This window comes from Bacillus rossius, chromosome 1 (assembly GCF_032445375.1).
Source record: "Bacillus rossius redtenbacheri isolate Brsri chromosome 1, Brsri_v3, whole genome shotgun sequence".
Lineage (NCBI taxonomy): Eukaryota > Metazoa > Arthropoda > Insecta > Phasmatodea > Bacillidae > Bacillus > Bacillus rossius.
The window spans coordinates 237,486,116-237,506,894 of NC_086330.1; the positions used below are offsets into that span (position 1 = coordinate 237,486,116).

A 20,779-nucleotide genomic window follows, 5' to 3' on the forward strand; every position below is an offset into this window, starting at 1 on the left:
CCATTAGACCGACGCCATTTTTGTTATTTTGCCGTATGTTCGTGAATGCTTAATAAATAAAATGGTCGATTAGGTCAGGTCAGTTACATTATTAATACTTTCAAACTAAGCGGACATAAAAAATAATGTGAATTAATTTCAATGGTTCTTTAGTTTTAAAGTATTTATAATGTAACTGACCTGACCTAACAAACCCGGACAAATGATGAACATTAACAACTCACGTAAAATATTTTTGTTACTTATTACTTGCGCAACAATATCCAAATAAAAAATAAGACTTTAAAATTAGAAACGTTAAAAACCCACCTAAGTTGGAGGCGGGTACATTTCCTTTGCCATTAGAAGGAAATGATGTAGTCGTTCACCTACGTCGCGATACCTCCGACGGAACATTAATAAATAAATAAATAATCACGTATTGGTTCATTTGAATACTGGCCAATCACGGAACTGTCACGTGACAAAATTGTCCAATAAGAAACATAATAGATACTCGTAAACCAGAAACAATGGTGATCGCCGCATGAATACCCAGGTATTGTGATGAAAATTAAAAAATTCGATATTCCTAAAGTATTTGGAATTTCTTATCTCCGCCGGTTGATTTGAAAAGAGGAAGTGAAAGAGCATAGAATAAAAGTATTTTCGGAATTTTAGCATTTTTTTTCCGCATATACCGCGACTCTACATATTTACCAACAATTTTACTAAAGCATTCCAGCCACACAGGTTGCCAGCGAGAAATGCTTCTCATCTGCTGTAAACACCATCTCCAATCGTAGAGCTAATTTAACTCCTGAACGTGCAGAACAAATTATTTTTCTGCATGATAGATTGAAGAACAGAATTTAATACTCTATGACAATCTCTCTCAGAATTTTTGTGCTGAAAAGTGGAAATGTTGAAACAATGTGAATGTACTTTTCAAACAACATGATTTTTGGTGCTCAGTTAGTTGAAGCTCAGTAAGGACTCCAGAAAAATTGACAAGGATGAAATTATTCCAAAGATATGTTACATTTACACAAACATATACGTACTTGTAAACTGTGGTTATGTTAGTTGGATGATATCAGTTGCTAATGAACCAATGGAAACAGGTTAGATTCAATGGAAAACATGTTTTTTTTCCTAGCAGTGCAAATTATAAAAGCACTCTGTAAATAGTTACCCAAAATTAATAAGCCCACTTCATTTTAATACTTTATTCAAACATTATACCTACTAAGTTTAAGGTAAAAATAATTTCCCAAAAGTGTAACTGTATCACAAAAGCTCAAGCTTCGAGAACTTTCAAGTAAGCTCGCTCGAGCTTGGCTCAAAGTAAAATTCTTAGGCTTGCAGACCTCTAATGTAGGTCTATCTATTTAGTAGGCTAACAATGATAATGGTTTCTTTTTTTATTTCCATATTTTTCTCAAAAGTTCTCACATTTTATTACTCCATCACAGTAAATTTATGTGCAATAAACTTTAAAAAAAAACTCGAACTCGACTCGATACTCGCGAGTATTTTAGCAAACTCGCTCGAGCTCGACTCGAAGTGAAAATCTTCTGCTCGCAGAAGCCTAATTAACGTTCACTGTTGAGGTTAAGTCATTTTTGTGTTATAAATACCCTTTTTTGATGTTTTAATGGGATTTAATATTCATAAACATTAACAATTAGCGATGTATTAAGCATGCAACGACTATTAAAAGTTGTTTTTTTCCCATGACTGTCTCGATTAATAGTCATGGAAACATTGCGTGAATGATTCAAAACTCAATTAACAGTCATGGAAACATTGCGTGAACGATTCAAAACACTGCATATTAGTGATTTCAAACTTTAAAATAAAAATTTGTATTCATTTTATCACATGCACCATAATTAGGAAAAAATAAATAAACAAGCTTCAACAACCATGGTCTACAACACTACAAAACATGGACACTCCATTGTAATGACCATTAAAAAAAGGTAACCGCCATGAATTCAATGCCATAGAAATCGATAGTCACAATTGATTCAACATCTTGCAACACATTATCAGCTTATTTGCTGTTTATATGTATGTCGAAACAGACGTGATTCAAACGATAATTTAAAAAACGTAAATAATGAGTTTGGATTTCAGATGAAATTACCAGAAATTGTTTTTATAATATTGCTGAACTAAAATACAGTTTACTTGGCTGCCATTAACTACGAAAACCCGTGAATAATTAGGTTTTAAATACCGTGTTTTATCGCATAATTGTCGCACGCTCGTAATCGTTGCAACCATATTTTAGGCTGACAAAATTGGGATAAAAAAACTTCTCGCGTAAACGTCGCATGATGTTTTTGATCCCGCTAGTAGATGCCGAGCGCTTTGTGTAGGTATCTTTTCCGTATAAAACGATGTATTTTAAAGTAGAAATATAATATTTATTTGGTCATTACCACTTAATAAATTAACGGAAAAATACGAAGTTGTTTGACGTGTAAATTTTCTTTTAAAGACGTTTTTAAACTGTATTTCCTTTATCAGATCATCTGCGTCGCCGCGGTGTAGGTATAATCTAAAAATTAATTTCGGTTATTACCACTTATTTATTTAATTAACGGAAATACAAAGTTGTCTGACGTATAAATTTTCTTTTAAAGACTTTTTAAACGGTATTTCCTTTATCTGATTGTCTGCGTTACCGCGGCGTACTGCTTATAAAAATGTAGCCAGCGCATCATTCATGTTTGGTTATGTTGCTTCCCGTATAGAGCGTGCACACGTAGTAGAATATCGATATCTCGCCGATTGGATGCAACGCGCGCTCTCTGTAAGGTGCCGAGTTAACTGCATTTGATAGCCCGCATTCTTTCGTGGCAAGTGTGTACTACGACACGTTAGTTCACGTCGGATTCAAGTGGCTTGCGTTCGCGTTAGAGTTTTGGTTTTTTTATTTAAAGTTGAAGAAAGGTTTTTGTTTAAGAATTATTAATATAGATTGTGGCGTGCTCTTGAATACTTTACCTTTTTTTAAATAAACGTACTTTCCATGAACGAGTTTGGTTTTTATGAATAACTTTACCTAAAAAAAATTTTTGTCTGCATAATCGTCGCACCCATACTTTTCAAACTTGATTTTCGAATAAAGTGTGCGACGATGATACGAGAAAACACGGTATGTAAATACTAGCTCATTTAATTACTAATTTGGGAATATTTCGTGGTACTTTGCAGTTTTATAGATCAGTATGTGAAGTAGCAGGTTCTGGAAAATAAGGCGAATAGGAAGTGACATGAAAGGTTGGTTGTTTAGGTTGGGTTAATTTAGGTTAGTTGCATAATCATAATCATAACCTAACCAACCTTTAAATTTAATTTTATTGGTCTAATTTCCATATGTATTTGTTAAATAATGTGGAAAAATATTTTTAGTTGGATTCATGTTCTCATTTTTATTGTTATAATTCAATATTCGTATTTGAGAATAATTTTGAATTCTTTAACATATTCAATTCAGTTTTGAATCATATTGTGTCCCCTCCGTACACTGTGACATGTATGTATTATGATTAGGGCCTGGAAAATTTTGATGTTTTCAGTATGCAAAAAGCGGTACTTTCAAATTAGAAAAGCGGTGGTTTAAAGTCGGTATTTTCGTTATGAAATGGAAATTTTACCGGTATTTTAAATGTTGACTAAATTGTGCAGTTATTGAATATAATAGTTTACATATTTAATAAACAATCCATGTATACTAGGAACAGACTAATATGCATAATAACAGCCAATTAAATCCAAAACAGTTACACAAAACAGACATGTTGCTATAGATGTTTGCAACTACAAATTTTCTTTTGTTTTCGGCTGCCGATGCCACATGCTTAGCCGACTTTAGGTGTTTGTCAATGGAATCTTTTCTTTTCCATGAAACTTTACAGTTGCAAAATTTACACATCACTGTGCTATTGTCAGTACAATAAAACCCATGTTTCTGATACTGATATGCTCGGTTTTGAGCACTCAAAAGTATTATTCGGCATTTTCAAACTCTAGACAGAAATATGTTGCAACATACTACATACAGGTTGTTACGAAAACAATCAACTAAACTTGGCGCGCGAATAAATATCAGCAGTGGAATGCCACTACGTTGGGAACGCTGTCGCGGCTCGTAGCGTCAACAACAGATGCTGGCTGCATGATAGTCACGCATGCCGGCACACTCCCAGTCTCGCTGCGCAGACTAATTTCGTACCCGCAAAATCATTATTTGCTTATTCTCTTTCTATTTATGAAGTTACACAAAATAAACAACTATGGTAAGATAAATTCGTTAGGCGCTAACATATGTGTTTAGCTTTACACAAAACAAAACTTCTCACAGTCTGAGAAATGTATGATCTTCATTAAGGAAGCATTCGCTTACGTGAGAGGTTAGTAGAAGCTATGTTGGCTAACCTGGACAAACGAAGTTTGTTTTGTTTACATTTTACCGTATATGACGCAACGTGGATAAATACAAGATATTAGGTTATTCTTTTGCTTTGATATAATATTTTATACACTTTTCGCAAAATGCAATTAACACGTTCTCATATCCGGCCAAGTGTGCACGGTAGTTTAGAATTCGGCATTATTATATTTTTATTTTTCGTAGAGTGCAAAAGTTTGAGTTTGCTTGCATTCAATAAATACAGTATTGGCATAATGGAGTGGAGGAACACGGGGTTGCCACTTGAACAAACCCCGGCGCACAAATGAGAAGAAACTTAGTGCGAACTATACCCGAGATCAATTTTGAGCATCAAAACCATACACTAACACGGTTTATGTAAAAATCAGGTAATTATGCTGAAACACAAGACTTGGGTTTAAGGATACTTAACCTTGCATGAGTATTAGTGATCTGCAAATACAGTAGAATCCCGCTATGCGACCCCTCACGGTTTCCGGAAAAACGGACTTATAAACGGAATGGTCGCAATAGAGAATTCGGGCCATTTTTTACCACCCCCCCCCCCCTTCCCCCCCCCTCCAAAAAAAATCAAAATACATAAAAAATCGCCTTTGTTCGCATAGATTTCATATTCAAATAGTCTATGGTGTAAAAAAGACAACTTTTTAAATTCATATTACACCTCGGACTTGCATACCCCGAACAATGGGTTCCGATAAATACACGCGCTAAGTGAATTCGCGTCACGCAAGTTCGGCTATGCTAGCCGTCTGGTGGTTGGTTATTTTCGTTCAAAACGTGGCGAAGGAACTTGTGTGGATCAGGTAGAAAACATTTGGCTATAAACGAAAGATATAAGAACAATGCTATTCTGAAATGCTGTGACTTGTTTTTGGAGTAGATAATCACAGCGACAGACCGACAGGATGCGCTCCTGCCCTTGCGGGTAGCGATGTTTATTTTGACAGCTCAAGCAATTATCTTTTCCACGTCCCTGTCAAGCCGCCGCTACCGCCAGCCTGGCCAGACGAGTTTCTTACCCTCTCGCAGAAGCTACCACAGCTGCTTTTCGTGCGATAATGGACGGGCCGAGCTAGGCTAGACACTGCTGTGTGGACAGTCTAGAGGGGTGGTATCTATTTTTAGCCGTCTTTTGTATGCCTGCCTGTTTACAGTACAGCTCTCGCCAAGATAAACGTGATCACATAGCGCCCAACAAAGTGTAACAGACTTGTTTTTCAGCCGATTTAACTCAAATTTTCGACTTTCTCTGCTCATATTTTTCACTGTTTCTCAAAAAACGGTTGTATAAACGGAATGGACGCATCAGAGGGGGGTCGCATCGGCGGCATTCTACTGTAATGGTACTTTTCGGGGATATATTCGCAGTGTAATATAGAAATGTTGTGGTTTTCGCAAATGTACTTACTTTTCGCGTTTTCATGCAAAATTTGCGCGAATTTTCGTAAAATTCGCGATAGCGAAAAATTCCAGGCCCTAATTATGATTGTAAGTCTTTCAGTGGTTATGTATCCCAAAAGCTCCAGCAGACATGTCGGGTTATTTAAATTTACTGTACTATGTTTATTATGTATTAACACATTAAAGTGTTAATCAAAATAGCAAGTGTTTAAAATATTCCCAACTTACCGAAATTAATAAAGAAGAGAGGTTAATTAAATAAAATAAAAAATATTGATTCGGGTCCATGGCTTGTAATAATCATAAATAAAACATATGTAACATTTCAACACAAATTTTAATATGAGTATTTTGTAATGGTAACTTTATATATTAAAATTTAAATATGTATTTGTTAAGAGAAAAGTACACTAAATTAAGATATCAGTTAAGTACTATAATGAGACACAGTGATAGAAGAAACAGCATTACAAATAAACAAATTTAAGTACAAACAATGATTCTCTGGACTTATTCAAAATTGTATTTAAAATTAGAATTATTTATAATATTTTCATAAAATTTCCTACATTTTCCAATAAATGACCAAAGAGTGATAATTAAACAGATCTAGAATTTCAGAAGAAAGTAAGGATAAAGACTTACGTGGTAGCATTGGCCAGTATGAAAATATTAGCCAAGTCCAAATAGAAGACAATAAAGTTTGAGACAGACTTATCATTTTGCTGCCTTTAGCTGCACATTACCTTCAGCTCATCTTGGCAAGGTAAATAGTGGCGCCACCTGCGAACTGCTAATAACCCAAATAAAAGGCAAGAAACAAATTAATTTCTCCCCACAATGATTATAGAGAAAAGCCAAACATAACAAAACAAAATTTAATTTATCTCGAAGGCGGTACAATCGAAACTGAAGCTGAAGAGCAGAAATCTTTAAGCCATGTGTTTCGGTTGAGAGCACAAAAAAGGGCAAAATATCATAAGCTAATAATATAATCCAAAAATAACGTAACTGGAATAGTGCACTCAAGTACAACAAGCAACACCATTGAGTGTTCGTTTCACAAAGGGAGTAAGTTGGAAAAACTTATACAGTAGAATCCTGCTATTTCGAATTAATTGGGACCGAACACTTTTCTGTTTAGCGGGAATTCGGAATAGGCGGATTTCATGAATATCAACATATTGACTTGTTAAGGCGTAAATTAAGTGCTACACCATATAGAACCAGAATACTAGTTGTATCATGGAATTAAGTAGCATTTAACCTAAAGGTAATACACACTATAAAAAAGTAATTGTTTAATGTTGGAAATTAAAGTAATTCATTTCTGGACATAACGTTGTATCAAATTGCATGGATCAGAAAAATTAATTTAATTTGTATTATTGTGCATATCTTAGAGAATCACTTTTAAACCAATAATGCTCAAGTATTTATTTTTATTGTTGTATTTTAGACCAATGTATTACAAATTATTTTATCGTAAAAAAGTAAAATATAAATTTCTTAACTATTTGAGTGGAGTAAGAATTACAAAAAAGTGTTTATAGAAATAAAAAATAAAGTAACTTGAAACCTTCTGTTTAAAAAATGAAATTGGACTAAAAATAAAACCATCAAATCTGGTATCTACTTATGTAATATTGTGCCTCTATTTAGCTCTGTGGGTCTTTCTGCAGTGACTGTTATTTCAATGGTATAAATTTAAATGGAAAGTTGTTTGTACTAAAACATAGTGAAATATTTCATACTGTATTTACGTAAATCTAAGATGCTATCAATTCTAAGACCCTTTTAGTCCTTTTAGAACCAAATAAAACTATTTTTAGTTGTTAGTTTCTTTTTTAAAAAAAGACAAGTTATAAGAGCCTTTTTTTTTTTTTTAATAGAAATGTGATCCATTCATTTTAAATTCATTAGATTTAAAAAAAAGTTTTTTTCCCCCCTTCAAATTTTACAGTGCTGCCTAGCAGATTTTGGGCCATTTGTCAGCATTGTATTGGAAATATTAAGAGCCAACTGTATTTCTGAAATCAACATTATAATTACGTACACCATGATGCACATGTGGCAGTTGGCTAACCACCACTGTTTTTTGTGTAACATTCTGCATTACCATGCTACTTAACCTATTTTGTTTGTTTATACTTTTTATAGTAGTGATGATGAACTTGCTTTTAAAATGTAGGATGATGTGGAGTGATCAGCATTCTCACTTTCACAGATTAAAAGGTATGACAAATCATGTACAGCTAAGACTCCAGTAAATCCTGTAGTTTATATTAATAACCAGAATTTCAAACTCACTGAAATTGCGTCAGTGCTCCTGATAATACAATATTTGACTCAAATTTTTGAACTGTATTGTATATTCACAGTGTTCACTACATTTTTCATGCTTCAATGCTTCAATTTAAATCGTAAACCATAAAATTGTGTCATTGTTGCATAAATTAGCTAGGCATTATAAAAAATTATATTCAATTATTTGTAATGTGATTTAAATAGAACCACAAAATATAAATTAAAGAATTTGAGAGCACAGAATTGCATCAAAGTCAGTAAAACATTAAGATGGTTCTATCATTGTATTAACCTCATATTATTTCATAGCAATGTGCAAACCTAAATGCGTGTATCTTACTCTTGCAGGCTGGATTCTTTAGGCGAAAAAGAAGTGACTACAGTGAACTTCACGAAGGAACAGTGCTGGTGAGTTTTGTACTTCTAGTACCTCAAAGCAACCTACAATATGTTCTTCTATACTCAACAAATTTTTTTTTTTAAATTATTTGTTAATTTGGAGCATGTAAAAGGAAATTAAATTCAAGTGATAGACAACATTCTTGTGAATTGTGGCCACAATGAAGTTGATGTTAGGGCAATTTGTGAGAATAATTTTTTATGGAGCCTTGTTCTAGTATTTTTTAAAGAAATATTATGCCTTACACTTAATTTAAGAAATTTTCACATCTCACTTCGGTAATTTCATTATATTGAAGTGCGGTGTGCAGAGCATGTCTGTAATCACTAAGCCACCTGGCCGCACTGCGTCATATGTTGCCAGGGCAACCTTGCCGTGAGCCGGCAAAGCTATCCGAGCCCTCCTGACCGGCCACTACCCCTGTCTACCCCCTCTCCCACCAGGCCGGCCAAGTGTGCATGGTACGACAGCCATCTGGAGTTCAAGAAGCGGCCGGCGATTCCCATAATTCCTCCCTCTCTACATCACTCCTGGGTCCTCAGGACGGGTATAAAAGAACAGCCCTTGGCCAGGCAAGTTAAAATGTGGTTCTTAAAACTGTACTTATGAATTTGCACTCCGAAACGACCAAAATTAAACAAATTAATAAATTAAACAAGAACTTCATATTAAGCGAAGTTTACTATCTAATAATGAAATCACAGAGGGGCAAGAAGACTGAATTTGTCGCAACTCTGTGCATCTCGGGTAAAGGTAGTCCGTTCCGTGACCTACATCTGACAGCGGGATACACGCAGTGTCACAAGTGGCAGTAACTCCAACCAACATGCCAACTTTCAAACTGCCCTACCAGCAATTCACTTACAACGTTATTTCTGCTATACATACTATTCCCTATTTTTCAGGTACGGGATCTGCTAATACTAATGTTTTCTGTTCTGCGCATTTCCTTTCCCTTCCTCCCCAAATGATGATGAATAACTATAAATGCGGCACTTGCGCATCTTCCGACACGCGCTCTCACTGGAACATTTATGATCACTCCCCAACTCCTAGCTCTGTTCTGCATTGCTCTGCACGGTTTTACACGTTTCTGCTCTGTTTGTGACTCTTCGTTACAGCGCAGTGTGTTTTGTGTGACTTGGCTTTACATTAGATCATAGAACCACATTTAAAATATGTAAAATCATTGTTAAAATATTTTAATTTGCCTTTCCGTAAAAATCACCCAACCAACGGCAAAAAGAACCTTGAAACTTAAATAAAAACTTTTGTATTTGTCAAGGTGCCTCTGCTAATACACAAATTCAACGAGGTACTGAATAAAATAAATTGGCTTTAACACGTTAGTAACAAATAAACTTCGTTCTTTTGTTTACTACATGACATGAGTGACTATAACTTCAAAGCATGTATATGTAATTTAAAACTGAAAAATATGTACCTCATAAACAGGAAAGAATGCCAAACATATAAAAATACACAGGTTAAAACCTGCTTGTAATATTACTATGCCCTGCTGGAAAATAACAGTGTAAGTAACAGATACAAAATTCTATTTTTTTTAATTTTTTTTTTATTAGTTTATGGAAAAAGGTAATGGTTTGTTTCAACAGTTACCTAATTCCAAATTTATTACTGGTGTACAAAATTTGGAGGTAGAAATCATGTTCTTCTTTGATAGATATGCAGTTTGTTTGATTTATTCAATGTGCAGTTGTTTCAGACTTGAGATTTGCTATGAATGGAAGTTTTCTTGGAGCAGGTGGCTCAGAATTAAAATTGCAGTCTCTAATAAATTGGTAATGTAACTGTTTATGTGTAGTATTGATGGTCTATTTACATTCACAGAACACTGTCGATGAAATGGGCTCAGAGTCGCCTGGAGAATCTACACGATTGCCACACAAGTGAAAGCACCTTATGTCCACGGTGCAGTTTGTGGTCGGTTCTTGCAGTCTGCTCAAGAATGTATGTTTTTGTACATTGTTGATTCCAAGTTTTATAGTTTATGCTATGGCTGTGATATTTCGTAAATTGAAAATAATTTTGACTTTTTGTAATTTATTTTTTTCATGGGTGAAAAAATAATATTTTCTTAAGGAGAAATAGGACTTGTTTTCCTCCAGTTATGAAATTGAGCTTTAACATTTGCAAGTCAAATGTTAACAATAAATAAAAATTTTATACAGTAAAATTATACTTTCCTTTGCGGAAAATGTAACTTAACTAGACTTAGCTCAACCTAACGGATAACAGTGATTACTGAACTAATAATATTCTAGTCTGTCAATAAAATGTAGTTTAAACTAGATTTATTCTCAATAAAAAAAAAATTTAAGTTTTACTTTTCCAGTTCAGTTGAGTTCACCTGCAGCCATTGTCTTGTTTTTTTATGTAGGGTCCATTGTTCTAAATATAATTTTAACATTGTACAATCTATGTACTTAGTTTGAACCACAGTTTTACACTTTTTACACTCATTTGCTGCAGTCATCTGAAAATACTATTACTTGGGAACTTTTGGAGAAATTGCAGTAGATGTTTTTGGAAATCAGATGTAGTAATTATTCCCTTATTTTGAACATGGTATTGTTGCGGTTCGGGTTTCGAGAGGGTCGCTACGGTGTTGATTGATAATGGGCGCCACCACGTGGAAGGGCACGTGGACCCGGCTAACATCCGTCTCAGGGCGTGACGTCACCCGTGTTAGGCAAGACCGGACCCTAGGTTAACTCCCGTAGTACGCTCAGACCTGACCCGTTCTCAGTGTCGGGCACGCTTATGGTATAACAAGTAATAGTGGGCTCTCCAGGCGTCCCACACGCCTGCTCACGAGGTATAGGTTGCCACGTGGTCGGTGCAAAAAAATACAAGGAGACAATTAGAATTAAGACGTTTAATACATGCATGTACTCCCATACACAGTCTCACGAGGTGCGTCTCCAAGATCCCAGGCACCTAATCGGAACGCAGGAATAAGGCCCACGCACGTGGCCTGCACAAGCGATTACTTAGAACGTGAAAAGTCTCGTTAAGAGTTGATAAATGATTACGTTAAACAGTCCCCCGACAGAGGCAGGCCCCGGGGATACGTGAAAGAGATTTGAAAGAATTAAGCAGAAAACTGAATTAATAGTCAGCGAACAAAGAGTGAAGTCTCCGGGTGCGGAAGGCAGCATCTTACCTCGGTCGTTGGCGGCTTAGAACCGGCCGAGCGCCGGGCTCCCTTGAAGCAACATGGTGCCTTCCCGCCTTGCCAGTTTACCGTTACGCCTTTCTGATTAAGTGCCTTGTAATCTTATATAAAGAAATACAAAAACACTCCCAAAATTAATACACGTCCTCCCACGGCTCTATTACTATTTAACCTAGAGTTATTAATTAATTAAATTATATATACATGTTAACTTCGTTCGTGTTCAGGTCCGCCCGGCAACGTCTTTAACTTACACACTAAAACTTATATTCTAAACAAAACAAAAACCCACCCGCCCGTTAGTGGTGACACAAATGATTGGGGAAAAAATAAAAAGCTATACAATATAATTATTACAAATTTAGGGGGACGTCGCACTGCCGCTACAGCGCCCTCTTGAGGTAGTTCGTGGCGCGCTATTCAAACACACACACACGACTACGTACTCATTACGGAGCGACTGCCAGTACGGGAAGTGGAACGGGGGGCAAGGGGAAAGGTGGCAGAGGCTGACCAGGCTTCGGTTGACGTCAGTATGTCAAAAATTTCATTAAAAAGTACCAAAATACTGCTTTAAGAAGTGGGAAAGGAATGAGATTTTTTTTTTGTTTATCTTAAATAGACAGGGGTATGGTGGTACTTTTTTGAAATCAGATGCAGACATTAATTTTCCTCATTTCTGAACGTCAAGTGTGCACATTTTCATAAAGAAGTTCTAAAATACTGCTTTAAGGGATGAAAGTAGAAATTTCATGTAGACAGTGACTTTTTTTTCCTCTAAATAAAATTAAAGCATTATTTTTTCTCTTATTTTGAACATCAAATGTGCAAAATGGTATAACAACGAAGTACCCAAATTCTGCTTTAAGGGTTGGGAAAGAGGATGATGTGGTTATTTTTTCTTAAATATCATGTACAAGAAACTTTCCTCTTGTGTTGAAGATCAAGTGTGTAACATTTCATCAAGCTTGGAGTAAAACCCGAAACAAACACAAACATTTCACCCCTTAGGGTTTGATTTTTGGACAATAGTTTGTACATTTTCTGAAAATGGTTCCTTCGTGTGACTTTACATTATAAAATTAACATAACTTTTAAATTTCATGTTTGTCAAACCTGCTGTTTAGAAGGTTAGTAAAAACTATTGTTCCCCAATTAACCCGTTCAGAATTTAAATTTCACAAAATCTGTTCTTAGCCAGCACCATGCAAAATTTCAAGTTTATATTATCTGTAATATAGTTTTTGAGATTTTGTGATAAGAGTGCGAGTGGTATTGGGATTTTATGTACATAGATTCCACACATAGGGAATAGCTCCCGCTAATAGATATATAACAGCACACACGCCAGCAAAGAAGTGACGGTATGGCAGTGGAAATGAAGCTTGAGACGTAAGGTGAATAAGAATTTAAAACATAAGCTCACTGCTACAAAATATATATATGTGTGTGTGTGTGTGTATATATATATACACACACATATATGTGTATGTGTGTGTGTGTGTGTGTATATATATATATATATATATATATATATATATATATATAAGGAGTGTGCGGGAAAGGAAATTTAGCCTCGGGAAAATTTCTGGAGGGAAAATCAAATTTCACTCTGGAAATCGGGAAAAATCGGGGGAAAAAAATCACAAGCTATATAGGATGCCAGTAGGTATATTTATAAGTTTTGGAGTGTTTTTACCACAACAACGCCATTAGAAAACAGACTTAGTATAATGCTCTGTTTTCATGTAAGAAAACCAGTTCTTCCAGGTGTTTAGTGGATAAAGATTCTCTCTTTGCAGATACTATGTTTACTGCAGATGAAAAAACCCTTTCACACGCAGTTTCGGTCGCTGGTATTCCCAGATATGCCACTGCTAACTTGGATAAATTTGGTAGTATATTTTCATTTTGTTCCCACCACTTCAATGGGTTTCCAGTTCTTTCTAAAAGTGGCATGTTTAAATATGTTGCCACCTCTGTGTTTTGCTGAGCACCTACTAGAGATTTTGCAGCTAGACTATCGAATTCATGCCACAAAGAGGAGTGGCTTGAGTCACTTTCTGATTCAGGTTTTTGCGGACCTGCAACATAAGGAAATAAATACTTCAAACCTCTATCAAACATCTGAGATGCTAACTTGTAACAACCAGGTACATTACTAATAGTTGAAATAAGGAGCCATAATGTATGCTTATTACCAAATGTACTAATACGGACTCGAAAATATCACAAAATAAATTTTAAATCCAAAGAATATTATATTTAGCAAAAACTCCCTGAAGTAAAAAAAATTATTCTCTTTATTATTCAGTTATGTACCAAGTTGTTTATAAATTATGATTTAGTTAATAATGTTAATATAAAACTAGCACTTTACCTGTATCAATGCCTTCTTTTAGACAACTGTCAAGTTTTTGCTGCAAAGTATTAACAGCGAGTTGTTTTTCATCGATAGGCACAACAACAGCCTTGAAGCGTGGCTCTAACAGCATTACTGTAAAATATGGCTCTTGCCTTTTATATAAAGGAAAGCTTGCCGTCAATCCAAAAAGCAAAGCCCTACAAAATGTTACACCAGACCCAACTTCACTAGCATGAGTCTCCATGTAGTTATTCAAAAATGTATTGATTGAAAACAAAACTGGAGTAACCATTGAAGCTGTAGGTATTCTTTCTCCAGAGAGTTCTACAGTGGCTTCATGCAGTTGTTTAAGAATTTTTATGTAACTTTCAACAAGCCGCCACTCGCTCACACTAAGATTGTCTACGTTCACCTCTGCCAGATGACGCGTGAGAACAGGTTTATTTTTAGTAGTCTTTCAAGCATTAGATACTCAGAATTCCATCTCGTCACGCAGTCTTGAATTAGTTCTAGACAGTCTAGTCCCATTTCTGTTTGAATTTTGTGAAATGCAGAGGTTGCTGATGCACTGTGCTTATAGTAACCTACAATACCACAGGCCTTTTTCATCATAGCCCCCATTCCTTCATGAGACTTTTTAGCATCTCCAAGAGCAAGCTGCAAATTATGAGCAAAACACTGCAAATGTGTCAGAGGTGCTTTGCAAAGACTAGACCCCAGCTTGATGTTCCTTGCATTGTCAGTAATAATAAACAAAGGAATTCTAGCACTGATGTTATTTAAGATGTTCCACTCATTCAAAATATCAGTAATTTTGTCACCTTTTGCCAATGCTGTGTGGCTCTCAGGAAAACTAACACATTCAAGACAGTATTTTAAAAGAGTGAAGTTACTGACGAAATGACAAGTCAATGCCAAGAAAGCATCATCACTATGTGATGTCCATAGTTCACAAGTAAATGATATCGACTTAACTTTGGCAATTACTTGAGAAAGTTCCTCAGAGATTTTCGATTTTACAGAAGCAAACAAATTTGGAATTTCGTTTCTAGAAAATGTGGCTCGGGAAGGTACTTTGTACAATGGTTGAGATGACTGCATGAGCTTCTGGAAATGTCTATTGTCTACAACACTGTATGGAAGCATGGAATCGGCCAACCACTCAGCAATGTTCTTTGTAATGATTTTTGCTTTTGGATGATGAGAAGGCCACTGGAAGGTATCTTCAATCCGTTGTTGTTTTGATGGACCTGGTTGTGAAGAATTTGCCTTAACGGGCCGTGAACTTAATTCTTGCCGTCTCTCATATTCCAACTTTACAGCTGGATGTTGAGTCAAGTGCCTTATGAGCCCCGATGTGCTGCCGTAGCTTGTTTTCAGAGTTTTATGGCATGTCTTGCATTTAGCACTAAGTTTATCATCGCTTCTAGCAAAGTAGTTCCAAATACGCGTCTTTTCTTCAGCCATGTTTACTAAACAACTAAACAAAACAACCGACATGTAACGTGAACTAAATGACAAAATATATAACCATAATTTTGTATTACTACGTGCCCATGTGAAATTCCCCTAATATTGTGGACCTCAAATAAACATCAGAAAAGTAAATTATTCAATTTAATCTTATTTTCACAATTTACTTGTCAGGAAAAAAAACTGACGGTGCTGCCATCTCGTTTGGGCTGTAGCGTAACCCCGCCTCTAAGTGACGCACTGGCCTATTACAGCTGTCCCTGATAATTACGTCACTGTTTTTGTCTTTATTTTTTGATGAAACAATTTTAGACGTTGTAATACAATTTCATTCCGGTAAACAAACATTAATACAAATATAAAATTATGAAATATGCAATATACACGTGATTTGTCAATAATGCGGCAAACTATTAAAGTAATGTCTCGTTCAGCGTTGCGTTTCAGTCCGACTGCTTATTTAAGTAAGTTATGTAAGTTTAGAAGATCGTGACGTATATCATTTTCCGCGATTTTTTTTCCCATGGATATACGTTTACATTAAAACATAATTTAATTAATAAACGTGTTATCTTTATTAAACCATAAAGCAATCTCTTTATTTTTCCTTTTATTGTAGGCCAAACGGGCTGTTGTCACAAACATAATTTTATTCCCGAAAATACCGGGAAAAATAGTATTCCCTCCCGAAGGGAAAAAATGCAATGCCCTCCCGAAACTTATCCCGAAATTCGGGATCCCACACACTACTAATATATATATATATATATAAATTAGTATCAACCCACCAAAATTAAATGTAGAATAACTTAGTATTTTAGATCTAGGTTTACCCCTTAGTTATTGATTTCTAAACAGCCATACCTCGTTAATAAATTTTTAAGTAGCCTTTTTCAGCAACAGCAGATACAGCTGAAAAGAAAACTATACCTTAGTAAATTGAAATTTCAATTCAGTTATAAGTTTTATTTAAGTTCTCAGATTGGAGGAAAGCAAGCCTTACGAGGGAGGTAGGGCCAGTCTTTTATCATAATATTTATTTTCTCTCTAGAAAATAGTAGTGGGGATTTTAGAATCATGTTTCTTTAAGTTTATTCAACTTCTTTTAATGCATAAATTTATTTTTACTCTGTGATGGTTTGAACTTAAGATTTGAAAATTGTATTTTGACCTGTATTTGCAGTTTTTCTGTGATACTTTGATGACATACCTGTAACATAGCAGTAAGTATTTAGTACCTTAACAGAGGTATTTTATCTTTATTTGTACATTTTGCAAGTGGTAATTGAATTTTTGGAATTGTTTAGGTATTAGCTGTTTGTAAAGTTGTATGACTCATATCTGAACTGAGACACAGCAACAGAAATATACAGATATAATTGTTTTGTGTTTATTTATATATAGGTTTAAGTTGTTTGATATTTTTTTTGTACATTAGTTTGTAGGTAAATTTTTTATGTCATTTTGGTACCTGTATTTAAAGTACCATTTTGAAAAGTACTTATTTATTGTTTGAAAAATGATTGTAATATTTGTAAATAAGTAATTTAAAATTTTTTAGGAAAGAATGTTTAAATAATGTTTACCCAAATGAAAATATTCCAAGTATTGAATATTAAAATTATTTTTTTTATTTGTATTTGATTTGTTTTAAAATACTTACACTACAAAATAATAATTATTAATTATTTACTGTTTTAAGTGTTGTGAAGCAGTTACATATCATCTTGTGTAACTTTACCCAGTTTAAATGTACTAATGGGCGGAATATAAATAGTCATACTTCATTTCAACATACAATGTATTGAGTAGATATGTTTAAGTTCAGATGGGTAGGAAATCTGAAATATTGTGATAACTTGTAAATCAGTAAGCATTTTGCAAACACAGCAAAAATATCTCAAATATTCAAAAAATATAATTATTTTTTAGATTTTTTTTGTACTTTTAAACATTAACATGAAATATAAATCTTTAAAGCTTTAAAGTATGACTTTTTAACTAGCATAAAAATATTAGAAAAAAATTTTTCCCACACTCTTGCTATGGAAATTGATCTATTCCTATTTAATAGTATTTTAATTTTTGCATTCAAAAATGTTTTGAACTTAATACTGATACTCATTCTTGGCAATGAACATCAACAGGCACTTCAACTTAAGTGTAGCAACTATTTTTGAATTTTTCTGGACACTTCTGACAATTCAGTTGCATTGTAAAGTATCTACATATCTAGGTATGTATGCATGCAAGAATACATACATGCACCAAAATTAAAGCTTTACGTTTACTTTTGTATTTAATTCAGTTCAAAGCTTTGTAACTAGTCTCAGGTTTCCCATCTCTTCTTTATGTTTAAGTAGTGTTTTTTTTTTTTCTATATGGTTGATGTGTACCTACTGAAGTGTATGTACTAAAAAAAATCTGTATTGATTGATGAATAGAAGATATATGGAGGAATTTTCAATAAATTATTTATAAACATTGAGAAGTTTTCCATAATGCATAATTAAGTTGAAGAAACTAACTACTTCTTGATTTTTAAAAAAATGTATGCTAAAATATTGACATTTGACCTATGTAATGTGTTCTTGTTTGCTTGTAAAATATCTAGTCATTATGAATATATAGTTTTTATGATGTTTATCTGTTTATGAACTTATCATCAACTGCGGAAATAATGCAATAAAAACGGTTATAGCCATTTGTGCTAGTATATTTGAAATCTTTGCTGTGAGTTAACATTTACAGTCTTTGTAAATTAAGCTCTGGCATTTGTATCAGTTATTTAAGTGAGCGGAAAAATTTTGTTGCTGCTCGCAACTTAATTGAAAACATTGGGAAATCCATGTTTTGTTGTAAGATAAATGTAATATCCAGAGTTTAGTTTCCATGCTATCCAAAAATACCTTTTGCTGTTTGATTTATCTTTGGCAAAACATACATGGTGTAAAAATTATTTTGAGTGTGTAAGTTGTAACATATAACATAATTGTTTTATTGTTATAGTTTTTAATTTACAAACAAAATTAGAGCTGGTTGGGATCCTGGTTTTTCACCAAAAAAAAAACGGGAATGTATCTTTTCTGAAACTTTGGGTGGGAAATTCCTTCCTCCCATTTCCTGATTTTTATTCCGGTAGAATACACGTCAATATGCCAAACTTATCAAAATATTTTCAAAGAAATTGTACACTTAATCAAAAACACATTTTTCAGTGGTACAAACTCAAATTATTATTGTGTCTTAAAATATATTCACATATATGATCGTAAACAAGCACTTTATTTAGTATTTGAAACATACCAAATAATCAAAGTTACATCACTACTGTTACAAAACAGTAGCAGAACAAATCTCGTTCCCAATGAAAATATGAATATTTGATATATTAAACACATAAGGAACAGTTATTTGTTTTATATCTTGTATAGATATGTAAAAAAATTAATAATAATTGGCTACAACCATTGCTTTCATCAACAAACACAGAAACTCTTATGGTGTGGGCAAATGTGAACACAATAGTTGAAACTATTTTTAAATTTATATTTACAACAGTGCTGCATTTATCTCTGGTTTATACCTTGAAAACAACCAAAAAAGTAAATAAAATGCCAGTATCGAGTGGAAATTATCTGTAAATTCGCATGTAATATTGCCGAATGGGTAAGTGGCCATCGTAATTAACTAAAAAGAGTAAGTTTATAATGTAAATATGAGCTAATTTCATCACTATTACACAAATTAGGCTCTTTGTTTCAATTCTGCGGCTATCATCAAATTTAATAGGTTTGGTCTTATTTCGTGGTATTTTGCTTTCCTTGAAAAACCTGCCTCTTATCGATTTATAATCACTAGATTTGGGCCTACACAATAAAAAGGAAAACATTTTCCTGTGTAGTTAATGAACTTTTTTGAAATTTGTAACCTCAAATCCCCGATCCTGTCCAGTTTCCTATGGGAATTTTTTCCCACCCAAAATTTTCTCAACCAAAATTCCTTGTTCTGACCAACTCTACAAAATAATGTGTGTGTGAAATTCCCATTCTTTTACTTGGGAGCAATAGGCATAGGCTCACTTGATGTCGGAGAGTATGAGTGACAGTGCTTACTAACAGCCCATTCTCACTAGCTTTTTGGCAGTTATCTTGGTTGTTAAGCATTCCAATTTGTTGGTTATAAATATTTATAGTTTCTGTTGCAAGTAAATAATATTGTTATTTTGTATTGTGTCTAGCATGTTTATGTTTAGTCATTTGTTCATTCCGTTTTCCATTTTTTCCACCAGATACAGCGAGAGTAGAAGTCTAAATTTGCTGGAAAGTGAAATAGGGTGTTGTGCGAGAAGAAAAACTCTTTGGAATCAGTGCGTGGCTGGCCACAAAATGTATCTGAATCATTTTACTGTCAAAATGCAACAACATTATTTTCTTAAGTAAAATATATAAACAATAAGGCTGCATAAAAATACAGATTGGTAACATATTTGATCATAGTCATTCGTACCTAAAGAGTTACCCTCTGTTGTGTTTTAAGTTGAAATTAATTAGCAACACTAAAAACAGTAATCAAACAAGAGGGGCAGTATAAACTAGAGAGAGTTTACATCGTATTCCAGCGTACAAATATTTCAAAAATGTTTCTGCAGCATCTGTCATGAGTGTCATGTGACTTTTCTGGGAAATGCTCAATGATTTATATGGAATAATATCACTTGAACAACAAATAGCCAAAGATATGATGTATTAGTGATGCAATGTGTCATTAAAGGAATTAAATTTAATAAAAAAATTTTTGAAGCAGAATTTCATTGCATGAAATTGTCTTCACTATCTCTCTAACTCTCTCTCTTTCTCTCTCTCTCTATCTCTCTCTCTATCTCTCTATATCTCTCTCTCTCTTTCTATCTGTGTTTGTGTGCACTAGAGTTGTGATGTAAAAAATAATTTTAGAAATCAATATTATAAACTAGAGCTGGGCGAACCTCAGTTCTCTGGTTTCGAACCGAGCCGAACCGAACCTCATACAGAAATAATTGTTTTGAATTAAAATGAACCCATGACCAGCATTTTGGTCTTTAACTGAATGGTGAGAAAGAAAGGTTCTCCAGCCATATGTAAAATTAAAACATTATATGTATAGCTTAGCTTTATTAAAACATTGCAAAACGTTTTATAAGTA

General features: G+C 34.1%; 1 protein-coding gene across 3 annotated transcripts in view; it reads left to right on the forward strand.

The window, feature by feature from the left end:
* Positions 1-20,389, forward strand: part of LOC134527386 (integrin alpha-4-like) — a 155,716-nt gene extending 135,327 nt beyond the window's left edge. The window contains exons 23-25 of one of the 3 annotated variants that reach the window (XR_010074179.1): positions 8,507-8,566; positions 10,410-10,529; positions 19,887-20,389. Coding sequence is in view for 2 of the 3 variants with exons in the window: in XM_063360033.1 (XP_063216103.1) it covers positions 8,507-8,566; positions 8,922-9,167 (306 nt within the window). In the remaining variant the exon portion in view is untranslated. Of the gene's footprint in view, positions 1-8,506; positions 8,567-8,921; positions 9,192-10,409 lie in introns of those variants that run through there. The other 2 variants (XM_063360034.1, XM_063360033.1) reach the window with 2 other exon arrangements.
* The last annotated feature ends 390 nt before the right edge of the window (positions 20,390-20,779 follow it).